This window comes from Globicephala melas, chromosome 11 (genome assembly GCF_963455315.2).
Source record: "Globicephala melas chromosome 11, mGloMel1.2, whole genome shotgun sequence".
Lineage (NCBI taxonomy): Eukaryota > Metazoa > Chordata > Mammalia > Artiodactyla > Delphinidae > Globicephala > Globicephala melas.
The window spans coordinates 41,792,098-41,804,159 of record NC_083324.2 but is presented as its reverse complement, the minus strand read 5'-3'; the positions used below and the strand labels follow the sequence as shown (position 1 = coordinate 41,804,159).

The 12,062-nt window shown below is 44.9% G+C and overlaps 1 protein-coding gene across 1 annotated transcript in view; it reads left to right on the top strand.

The window, feature by feature from the left end:
* Positions 1-12,062, top strand: part of LIMD1 (LIM domain containing 1) — a 72,926-nt gene that overhangs the window by 49,833 nt on the left and 11,031 nt on the right. Inside the window, exon 3 of the mRNA XM_030845409.2 lies at positions 9,833-9,900. Coding sequence (XP_030701269.1) covers positions 9,833-9,900 — 68 coding nt within the window. The remainder of the gene's footprint in view (positions 1-9,832; positions 9,901-12,062) is intronic.

The following is a 12,062-nucleotide window of genomic DNA, read 5'->3' as shown; positions in this document are numbered from 1 at the left end:
TGTCCGGAGCCTGTGCTCCGCAACGGGAGAGGCCACAGCAGTGAGAGGCCCGCGTACCGCCAAAAAAAAAAAAAAAAAAAAAAAACTTGACGGTTTTTGAAGGGATCCTGGCAACGGTGCCTTATGTCACATGCTTAGCATGAGCCGGTGCTGTGCTGGGCCCCACTGTGATCCCTGATTTTGTCCTCTCCTCAGCACCCTCTTTGGAGGAACCCAGGGGTTTAGGTGCCCAGCCAGCCTCTCACTTGGGAAGTAGCAAAGCCAAGGACCCCAGCCTGAGCTTTTCCACTTTCCTCTTTCTTCCTGTTCCTCATCCCCCTGGGGCAAGATGAGCCTGTGGAATCCAGGTTGATCTGTTCACTGGAGCCGAACCAATTTGGTTGGTTTCTTTCTGTTGCTTTGTTGTTAGCAATACCTTCTAACAGTTATCCTATTCTGGAAAAAGCTGTTTGAAGCAGTAGATCCGGTAGACCTTTGTGGCTGATGCAAGTGTTCTGTAGCTGCCCTGGTCACAAGTGGCTTTCAGGGACTTGGAATGTGCTTGTTCAAGTTGAACTGACTTTTTTCTTTTTAAGATTTATTTATTATTTATTTATTTATTAGCTGCCTCGGGTCTTAGTTGGAGCACGCGGGCTCTTTGTTGTGGCGCACGGGTTTTTTCTCTTCTCTAGTTGTGGCGCGCAGGCTCCAGGGCGCGTGGGCTCTGTAGTTGTGGCGCACGGGCTTAGTTGCCGCGCGGCCTGTGAGATCTTAGTTCCCTGACCAGGGATCCAACCCGTGTCCCCTGCATTGGAAGACGGATTCTTTATCACTGGACCACCAGGGAAGTCCCTGAACTGAATTTTTAATGTTATTTTATTTAATTAATTCAGTTACATATCAGTAGCCACATATGGGCCGGTAGCCACTGTGGACGGCACAGGTAGAAGTTACCAGTTGGAACGGTGCAATAAAAACATGATCTAAACAATTGCTAGCTTTTACTTTTCTCAGGAAGTATCTTCCTTGTTGGGAAAACCTTGCATTTTTACTTTTCAGGGAGATATTTTAGAAACTGAAATTTGCGGTTAAGTCTTACAGCCAAGGGCCAATTACTTTTCCAGAATAGATGAGTTGTTTCTATTTCTAGAAACAAGGGAGAATGGTGAGTATTGCAAGTTTAGTTTTATTTGTCACATTAAATGGCCAACCTCTCTTTGTGTCATCCTCAACCGCTGTTTCCTTCACCAAGCTACACTGACTTTATCCACATTTTTCTGTTTTCATCTGAAGGTGCCCCTGAAGGCATATATAAAATATTCATTCACTGCATCTATGGGAAGTGGCTTTTTGGAACGGATTCTCGATGAATCTTTACATTTATTAGTGAATATTTTCTAAACTATTGTTGTGATCGGAAAATAAAGAGCAACTTTGAGTACTGTATTCTAAAGCTGTGGAAAAGCTCTTTATTTGGTATATTTTTCTTGTGCATATCGCTATCCGTTTCCTGTTTCAGGGACTAGAAGCAGGATGATTCTGAAACTAGAGTTATAAAGATGTAACCCGGGCACACCCTCCCTCTCAACAGCTTTATGTTTGATGCCAATTGTTATAGGGATGGTCTAGGTCTTAGCACTTTGTTTGAACAAGATGAATCTCTTCAAGTGGAGATGCTGCTTCAGAGACAGTCCTGAGGCATAGCCTAACTCTGTGGTTCTCCAAGTGTGGTCCTTGGACCAGCACAGTCAGCATCACCTGGGAACTCATTAGAAAGGCGAATCCTCAGGCCCTTCCCAGACCTACTAAATCAGAATCTCTGGGGAGGGGCCCAGAAATCTGTGTTTTAGCAAACTCACCAGATGGTTCTGAAGCATGCTAAAGCTTGAGAACCGCTGGCTTAATTTTCTGGTGTTCACGCCTCGACCATTGTTTTATCTTCTGGTGTGTATGAGCTCTGGCATGGCACAGCTGGCTCCAAGTATGTGCCACCATAGGAAGTGTAAGGACAGTGATTTGTCACCAACTCAAGGGAGTCGCGTGGGGAAGAGGTGTGATTAGGAAGGTCAAGAATCCACCTTCTTCCCCTCCCACAGTCTGAGAAATACTTGTTCCGGGACAAAGGGATAGTATATTGTGATGGGAAAGGTGTTGACTTAACACTAGTGAGACCTGGGTGCAAATCCCAGCTCTTCTGCTTAGCTTCAGACACACAGCCAAGTTTGCCTGACCACTTTAGCTTTTGTTTCCCCATCTTCAAAACGAAGACTCAGTAAAACTGCATATAATGCGATAAGTGGAGTTAACCTGCTTAAAGCGTGGGGTCACGTTATTGCAGGATTAAGGAAATGACCCCCGCCAACCTCCAACACCCGCCAGCCTGGAATTCTCAGCTGGTAGTGCTGCTCCCGCCTGTCCCTGTCGTGGCTGTGGTCTGGCGCCACCTAGTGGTGGTTGGCTGCTCTAGCTTATTTGTCAATGAGGGTGATTCTGGGTCCTGCACTTGATTGAAACTTTCAGGACATAGGCCGTGATTCCAGGAATTTCCAGGTTCATTGGTTTCTGTTTCATTGGCTAGATCTGGAGTGATTCAGATGGGAGGATACCTTCTCTCTGCCTCCCTGCTTCTCAAGATGAGTTTTCTTGCTGTTTTCTGCCTGGCCTCACTGTCACTCCATGTATCTGCGGTAGAAGATGGGGGTCAGTCACCAGTCACGTTATAGCCGCTTGGGTGCCATCGCAGGGGAATTTTACAGAATTGTCAAGACAAAGAGATACAACGTAGGTAAAGTGCCCAGTACATAGAAAGTGCTTTAAGAAATGAAAATGCCCTTCTCCGTTCCCTGGTAGGAAGAGAGAAACTGGAATCCACGTGGGGGTGTGCACTCAGCAAGCATTAAATAGTGCGGGCGGGCTCATGGCACAATGGAACAAGCACGCACGTCAGCGTCAGACAGCCTGGCTTCCAACCTGCCCACTTACTGCCTGGGCTAGCCTCTCTGAGCCTTGGAATTTATGAAATGGAGATGATAACTTTTAACCTGTAAGTATGGTGTTTTTATGAAGAGAAGAGGAAACCCAGAGAGCTGGGAGCAACCCTGGGTGTCATTTCCAGTGATTCCCAAGAGTAAGCAATTCCTGCATCTTTGCAGTGCTCCGTGATGTTGACACGTGACAGGTTGTATTTCTGCCTAATTCTTGGGTGAACCCTTTCCGTGCTGGCTGAATCCTAGAGTAGGTGACACGGAGTGGTTTGTGAAACATCTCTGTGAAAGGCATGTGGCAGGTGTGGACAGAAAGGGGGTTAATGATGCAGTGATATGTGTGGCAGTGTTTTCAGACACCTTTAAAACTTCTTTTAGTATATGAAAGTTCTAAATATAGTACTTGAAACACAGAAGGCAATCAACAGATGTTAGTTTTTTCTCTCACTCTGACAAAATGCAAACTAAATATGGGTGTTGGAGCCAGTTTCTAAATGCAGGGTGTCTTTTAAAACTTTAGTGAAAACTGGAGTTTGAGTCCTTCGGAGCAGAGGAAGGTCCCACCTTCTCAGGACTGTGGCGGAGTCTTAAATATTTTTTCTTTTTTTGGTAATAAAGGAAATGCAGATGCAACCTCTGAGCCCTCCCCTGGCCTCTGGGGTCTGGACATGGGACTCCTCAGCTCTGGGGCCTGGCAGCAAAAGGATTTGTCTAGGGAGTTCCCTGGAGGTCCAGTGGTTACGTCTTGGCACTTTCGCTGCCGAGGGCCTGGGTTCGATGCCTAGTCGGGGAACTAAGATCCCACAAGCCGCGTGGCCAAAAAAAAAAAAGAGGATTTGCCTAGCCAGTGGGCACTTTTTAAAATGATGATCAAAGTGATACCTGTTCATTATCAAAAGTTTGGGGATGTGTAGGAGAGTATAAAGAAGCAAACAACTAGCGAACATTCCCCCCACACCACCCCACATCCTACAGATACCTACCATGTATGTCTCCTCAGAGGCACTGTCATTCTTGGACAGATTTCCTTTCCAGTCTTTTTTTCTTTGAATTTCTTCTTTACATAGTTGAATCTTACTTTTTTTTTTTTTTAACTTTTCACATTATTACGTAAGAGTTTTCTTTTAAAAATTAAGAAGAAAGTATTGTTTCTCAGATTAGATACATAATTCCAGAGAAATTTAATCTAGAAATGTATGAAGCAGAAATTTCTCTCATACCATCTTCCAGTGTACTAAATACTAGAAAAAAATTTTAAATATTGAAAAGTATAAAGTGGTAAGTGAAATTTCCCTTTAATACAACCTGACAGTGCTATATAAGATAAGTTTTAAAAAGAAAATTATAAAATAGGAAGTGAAATTTCCCTGTAACACCATCAGCCAGTGCTCACCACTATTAGTTTTAATATGCAGTCTTCCAGTTTTTTTTTCATATCAGTGGTGTGTGTGTATGGGTATAGGTTACTGAAATGGAATTATACTATAAATATAGTTATCTAGCTTGCTTTTTTCACTTACTAATGTAATTTGAGTATCCTTCTATAGTATAAGCATTTTCGAATACCAATGAAACACTTATTTGACTGGTATTTTAAATGATTACATTTAAATGTGTTTTGTTTTATGTGGTCATTTCTCTAAGGCTGCCAATTTGGATCTAAGTAAACGTTTATTCACATTTCTGATTCTTTCCCTAAGCTAAGTCCCAGACAGCCCAATTGAGTCAGAGATAAACATTTTAAAGTTTCCTCTCCAGGGTGAGTTAATCGTTTTACACTCTCCTCTATAGCTTACAGAAATATGCACTGACAGCCATCACAAATGAATATGACAGTTTAAAAAAATCTTTGTTATCATAAGTGGGAAAAGCTCGTTTACTTTGTGTTTCTTACAGTGCTGGAGGGTTCGACACTTTTGTTGCACGTGTGATGATTTTCCTCTATGATTTTTGGAACAGAGGTGATCTACCCTCTGTTAAATCAAAAAGCTAATTCCTGCTTAGATTCTTTAGAACTTCCCTGACCCTGTTCCGGGAACCAGAGCGGGGCGTTCTCCACGCCTTGCCTCAGAAGCCTCACCTCTCTCTAGGAAGTCCTGTGCGTTTCCAGACGGCCTCCTTGCTCCCTCTAGTGGCCTCCTCAGTAGCTGCAACCTCGCTTCCCTTCCTCTCATCAGAACCAGGTCATCCCAGTGGGACGTCCCAGAAGGGAGCAGCAGAGCAACGGCGCTGCACGGACTTGCAGCCAGACGGTGTGGGGATTGTTTTCCTCTTAGGGTGGGCTGTTTGTGTCCTTGTCGCCTTGGCTGCCAGGGAGGGACTGGAAGCAGGACATAAGCTCTCACCGCGAGCCTGGCAGGGACACAAGGTAGAAAGGATACTCTAGTTAGTTTTCATTTTCCTTTCTAAAACTGAGCCCTGTGGAATCTTTTTATAGAGGGGAAATTTGTAAGTCAGTAAAGTAATTAAGTTTAACTTCCATGGCTGTCACAGGGTTCTGTTAGTGAACCCTGAAATCACTGAGCTGTAGGTACTCATTCTTGTTATCCTAGTTTAGTTGGGAAATGCTTGTGAAGGTTCTAGAATGAGAACTTCCTAGAACAACTTTGAGGTAAGGACAGGAGGGAAACTTTGGAGAACTAAAGACTTCTAACGTATGCCTCATTGCCATTCACACTCTCTCACTCCATTCAAGTTTGTTTCAGGCAATAAAAATAATATACATAATCATTGCAGAAAAAAATAATAACATCACCATTTCCTTTACTCAGAGATAATGACTGTGTATGAGCATATAAGTGTGTATGTATATCCATGTCTGTGTACACACACACACACACACACACACACAGATGTTTTTAACCCCATTTTGCAGTATTTTAAATATTTCTCCACTAAATATTTTTGGAAAACAATCTTTTTTTTTTTCTCTTCACTCTCCTCTTCCTGTCAGAAACACATTCTTTAATATGGCTTCGTAATAGTACATAATTTATCTGATAAGAATTAGATATTTGGTTGACACTCATTTCTAAAAAAATTTACTTATTTAATTTATTTTATTTTTGGCTGCGTTGGGTCTTTGTTGCTGCACACGGGCTTCCTCTAGTTGCAGCAAGCGGGGGCTACTCTTCCTTGCAGTGTGCGGGCTTCTCATTGCGGTGGCTTCTCTTGTTCTGGAGCATGGGCTCTAGGCACGCGGGCTTCAGTAGTTGTGGCACATGGGGTCAGTAGTTGTGGCTTGTGGGCTCTAGAGTGCAGGCTCAGTAGCTGTGCTGCACGGGCTTAGTTGCTCCATGGCATGTGGGAATCTTCCTGGACCCATCTTCCTCGAACCTGTGTCCCCTGCACTGGCAGGCAGATTCTTAACCACTGCACCACCAGGGAAGCCCGACACTCATTTTTTTGTAAGCTGTTATAAATGATGCTGCGATGAAGATCCTTTAAACAATTTGATTATTTCCTTGGGATAAATTCCTGCAGTAGAATTTTTGGGTCACAATAATCCAAACTTTCTAAATTCTGTTGAAATTTGATATTAAATTTGTCTTAAAAAGCTTGTTTCAGTTTCTGCTTTTCCTTGCAGAGTGGAGACTGTCAGTCTGTCAATGTCATTACTAACACTGTCATTCTTTTTAGCCTTTGCTAATTGGATAGACAAAGCTTGGTATACCATTTTAGTTTGCAGTTATAAAAAAATATGAGAAAAGTTAAGGATTCTTTTATATTCATTGGTCATTCATACTACTTTTGTCATTTCCCCCCATTCTTTGCCCAGTCTTAAAATATTGGACTGTTAATTGAGTAATTTGCATATTGGGGTTAAGTTCTGTTTGTCATATAGTACAGGTGCTTTTTCTAGCGTGTCGTTTGCCTTTTGGTTTATAGTGTTTCACCTAAAGAAGCTGTGTGTGCGCAGTTTAAAAACGACAAGAAAAAAAAAAGCTACAAGAAAGTACCATAGGAAATAACCCTTATTTACGTACCACCCAGAATGCACAAACATTTATCTGTTGTCATTTTGGCTTATTTTTAATAAAGGAAGAAGAATATTACAGATAAATTGGAATCATGTTGGTTCCCCCTCCCGTCCCATTTCCCCCTTCCCCAGGGCAGGTACTATTATGAATTGAGTGTATGGATCCTTCCAATCCCAGCCTTTATACTATTACCTCATATACAAGTATCAATAGGCAATATATAGGACTAGTTTTTGTGTGTATGTAACTGACATACACACTGTCTCTCATAATAATGCATCGTTGAACAGTTTTCCTCATTTGCATATGAGGATTTTCAGTTCAATTCATAATGATACATACAGACCTAGTTCATTCATTTTGATTGCTGTTTAGTATCGCATCCATTGAATATAACTCTAAATTCTTCCTCAACGTATTTATCAATTTTTCCATATTGGTGAACACTGAAGATACTCTGGGTTTCTCAGTTTTCATTTCAGCCCTGCAGTGAACATCCATACATGCACCTCCTTCTGCACACTGGGGGAGCTTCTCAAGGAGTGTCCCTAGCAGTGTGTTGTGGGTAATGTCAATTTTCAGGTCAACTGGCTCTTGCCAATTCTTCCCAAAGTGGTCAAGCCAATCGACATTCCCACCAGCAGTGTGAAAGGGTCCCTCTCTTGTCTCACAACTTCGCCAAGACAGGGAGTTATCAGACTTGGTGAGTTTTGCCCATCTAGGGATGAGTTATCTTCTCATTGTGGTTTTAATTTGCATGCACTGATTGGTGGTGGAATTGAACATCTTTTTCAATGGTTGTTGCCTAGAGTTTAACAGGTTTTGTAATAGGGAAGAACCTTTGTATTCTATTACAAGTTAATCCTTAAAGGCATGTTGCCTTTAAGCTTAAAGTATACATAATGGCCCATCTCTGGGAACCCTGGCTCCCAGGTAATGCGCATTAAGCTGAAATACCTTTGTTTAGCTCACAGGAAACATCCTTTGTTTAGCTCACAGGCCCACCCGTGAATGGCTGCATCCCCCTCTGGAGGCTGACTGGAACCAGGAAATGTTCGGCTTTACTCCCTCCCCTTTAGTATAAAAGAGCCTGAATTCTAACTCGGGCACGGTGGTTCTTTGAAATAGAAGTTTACCATCTTCTTGGTCTACTGGCTTCCCGAATAAAGTCGCTATTCCTTGCCCCAACGGCTCGTCTCTCCATTTATTGGCCTGTCGTGGGGCAAGCAGTACTAGCTTGGATTCGATAACAGTTTTCTCTTCTCTACACCTTCCTTTGATCTTTTTCCCCATTGAGTTGCTTGTCTTTTTCTTAGGATTATTAATATTCTTTGTATGTTTTAGATACTAATGCCATGTTGTATGTTGTAGCCATCTTCTTATCCCTGACTTGCCTTTCCTTTTATTCCATTTATTGCCCTTCCCTTGGTTAGACTGCTACCAAGACCTCTTGGTCTGAGGCTGAGTTGAAATTACAGTTACGTCCTCAGGGGATGTAGCACATGCTCAGAGCATTAAAACGTTCTAGAGGAACCCATCAGAGGGTTGGGGAGACATTGAGATAACAGTAAATCTGGCAGCAACTAACACCCCGCAAAGGGTCTGACGAGGTCAGGAGAAGGTCAGGGCCTTCCTGTTAAGCTTAGTGTAGAGGCAGGCAAGTGGATGGTCAGTGCATGGAAATCCTTACCGTGCTAAAGTCAAAGACAGTTGCCTGTATTTTCTTGTAACAGCTTTTGTTTTTCGCACTGAGGTCTTTAGTCCATCTGGAGTTTTTTGCTTTTGTAGTTTCATTTATTTCTTTTTGTGGCTTTTCCCCTACATTGATGCTTTCAGAGTCCTCTCTGAGCTCCGATGAGTCTTCATCAGCAACCTCTCCCTCGTTACCTTGTGCTCTTTGCCTGCTCTGGGGCGTCACAGGCAAGGACACCCATTGTGTAGGGAGGGGACTTCTCTGTGTCTCAAGCACCATCAATATTTTCGACATCGGTGATTTTGGTTTCAGGTGACTTTAGGCCTAAGGAGCTTGATTCCACTAGTGTTTAGAATTCATTCAGGTTTTGAAACTTCCACGGAGTCTGTTGGGTGTGATCTGTGCGTGGCCCTGCAGGTATTCTCAGATCTTGGGTTGCTGCTGAATACGGATCCAGGGTCTCCCAAAAAGATGCTTCCGCTTACCTCGAACAGGTGGCCCATTGTGTTTTTCCATAAGGGATCCAAGGAATTGGTACAGTGTGCTATTCTTGTCAGTGTCCTGGCTCTATGGAAACTAAAGGTACATCTAAGGAGTCAAGGTGCTTTGAATTTTTCCCAGTCCCACCCATCCCATTGAGATCAAGAGAAAATAGGAGAAATCGTCATCTTTTCAACAGTGTGTGTTTTCTGTCGTTCAGATGAAAAAAGATGTGAAAGTAAGGAAGATAAGAGCTGACCGATTTATAGGAATTTCCCGATAGGTTGTCACCAGCATCCCCTGGAGAATATGTCAAAGGTGATGATGCCCAATGTCTGTGGGAAACGGCAGCGTCACAGGAGACTGTAGCCTGGTATCCCCACATGTGGATGCCTCTGCCATCTTGTCACCCAGTGTCTTGCTGGCTTCTTTCTCAGCAGAGAGGGGGTGCGAGAAGTGGGTGTGGGATGATTCCCAAGTCAGTCTGCCAGGCAGCAATCACCAGGGGACCCTGTCTTCTGGCCTGAGTCTACCTGTTACCAAGGACCACGGCAGCTTTCAGGAACCAGAAACTTTTATCGATAATTGGCATTTTTTGCATTATTATTTTGTATTATTATTATTATTTCTGCTTTAAAAGATTTTGCCTTTCTTTTCTCTTTTTTCACTGCATATTAACATTTTCTGTTTACCCTGCCTTTGTGTTTTTTCCTTAGGCCGGAAGCTGAGAGGAAAAGCCTTTTATTTTGTCAATGGCAAAGTGTTTTGTGAGGAAGACTTCCTGGTGAGTTTGTCACCCAAGCTTCCCCTCCTTTCAGTCCTGCCCTGAGTCAGGCAGGGAGCGTGCAGAGAAGCTGGGCTAAGCAGAAGAAGGTGGTTTCTCTCTGTGGTCCCTAGTGCTGTCTGGAAGCTGCACTGCTGGAGAAAGGTGTCCTGACTTTCCTTCTGCAGAAGCATGGGGTGGCCCACGTTCCCAGGAAAATGACAAACTGCAGAGCTTTGTGCTTTTCGGGGACTTGGGGGTTGCGCAGCGTGTCCTCTTGTGCTTTGCCTATTTCTGCCTTCTCCACCCAGCTCTTAACTCTCACTCTGGGACCTGGGCCCCCTGACTTCTCATCCTGCCTGCCTCTCCCACGCACTGAAAGTCTGTCCATGTGCCAGTGACTCCCACGTCTGAACTCCGGCCACGTAGGCGCCTCTGAGGCCAGCTGTTCACAATCTCCCTGCCCATCAGACAGTCCCCAGGGTTGTCCCCAGCCCATCCGCCAGCCCCTCCCACTGTACTTGAGAGTCACCTGAAGCAGAAAAGTCCCCTTGCCTGGGAACTTATCTCTGAGAACCGTGTCCTAGGTTCCTCCTCTACCCCTCCGCTTTCCTATCTCTCCTAGAGTGTGGCCAAGCATTGGGCCTGGTACCACCGCGTCCTCCCCAGGCCTGTGTGGCTCGTGACGTCAGCATGGCCCCGCCGGCCCCTCACTGCTGTGCTGTGTCACTGCCCAGGCCCGGGATCCAGGGTTCAGAGCATGCGCAGGAGCTCTCTGTGGTCTGGGCAGCCTCCCATCTCACTCGCTCTGAGGCTTGCGGTTCTCTGCACGCCATGGCCCCATCCTGTGTGCCTTGGCTTGCACTGGGTCCCCTGCTTGGAATGTCTTCACCCTTCGTTTGCCCAGATCACCCGACGGCCTTCACGTTCCCCTGCCTCGCAGTGGCTCTCCCCTCCTGTGTGCTGCTGCCCCGGGCTTGCCAGTGGTCAGAGCACCGTGTGTCTGTTTACAAGTCTTTCCCTGACTTGACCGTAACTTCCTAGGGAGGGAGGAACGTGCTGCTTCACCTTTACACCTTCAGACCCTAACACAGTGTCAGGCATGGAGCGCTGACTGGTCAGTGGGACCACCAACGTGAGACCCAGAGCTGGCTCGGGGCCAGCTTCTCTGTGGATGTGTGGGTTGACTCATTATGACTCGTGTTTGCTGGCAACCGCCAAGCAAACCCAAGGAAATTGCTTCCTGCGTGCCCTCAGGAATCACTTCCTCCACACGTTCACTTCAGTCTCCGGCGCTATGTGTTTGATAGTCAGACGGTGGCACACCAGAGTTGACTGTCTCCCAGTTTCACATCTGATGGGCCAAGTGCCTGTCCTGCTCCTGGAGTCTCATGGGCTCTTGGTGGGCCAGGTGCCCACCCCTGGGCAAAGTCTTGGGTGCTGGACGACTGCGAGGCTCTGATTGGCCAGGTCTGAGCCAGTGCCTTGCCTTGGAACCCATCATGGGGTCAGCCCCACGGGAATCACAGGACCAGAGGATGGGGAATGGGGCTGGATCCCAAAAGAAAATAAAGAACTGTTACCCCTAGAATCAGGAGGAAGTGCTGGGCAGCAAAACCCCACACTATGTGGTGTAGTGTTGTAGAAAATTTCCCTTTTCTTTTCCACCTTCCTTTCCATTACATTTCCCTTATGAAGTTGTGTTTGCAATATTTAAGCTTCTAGTATCTTCCAGTGTGTAGTATCTAGTCTGTTTTCTGAGGTGAGTTCCTCGTTTCTTTCAAGACTAGAGCTGTGTGTGTGTGTGGGGGGGGGGGTAAGGTAAGGTAAATAATATTTATCCAGTTTCTTTGAAGCTAATTGTAAAAGTCATTGGCTTTTAAACCAGACCCAGACTTGAATTTGAATCCCGTCCTTACCCCTTACAGGCTGTGTGACCATGAGAAGGTCAGTTAACCTTTCGGAGCTTCCCTTTGCTTCCATTTGAGAAACGATGTAATATATACCTTGAAGAATTGTGGTTTTTTGTTGTTGTTGTTTTTGTTTTTGTTTTTAAGAATTGTTTTGAAAATTAGAGTGATGGTCTCAAACTTGAGTGTGCATCAGAATCCCCTGAAGGGCTTGTGAAAACTCAGGATGGCTAGGCCCCACCCACTGAGTTTCCAGTTTAGTGGGTCTGGGGT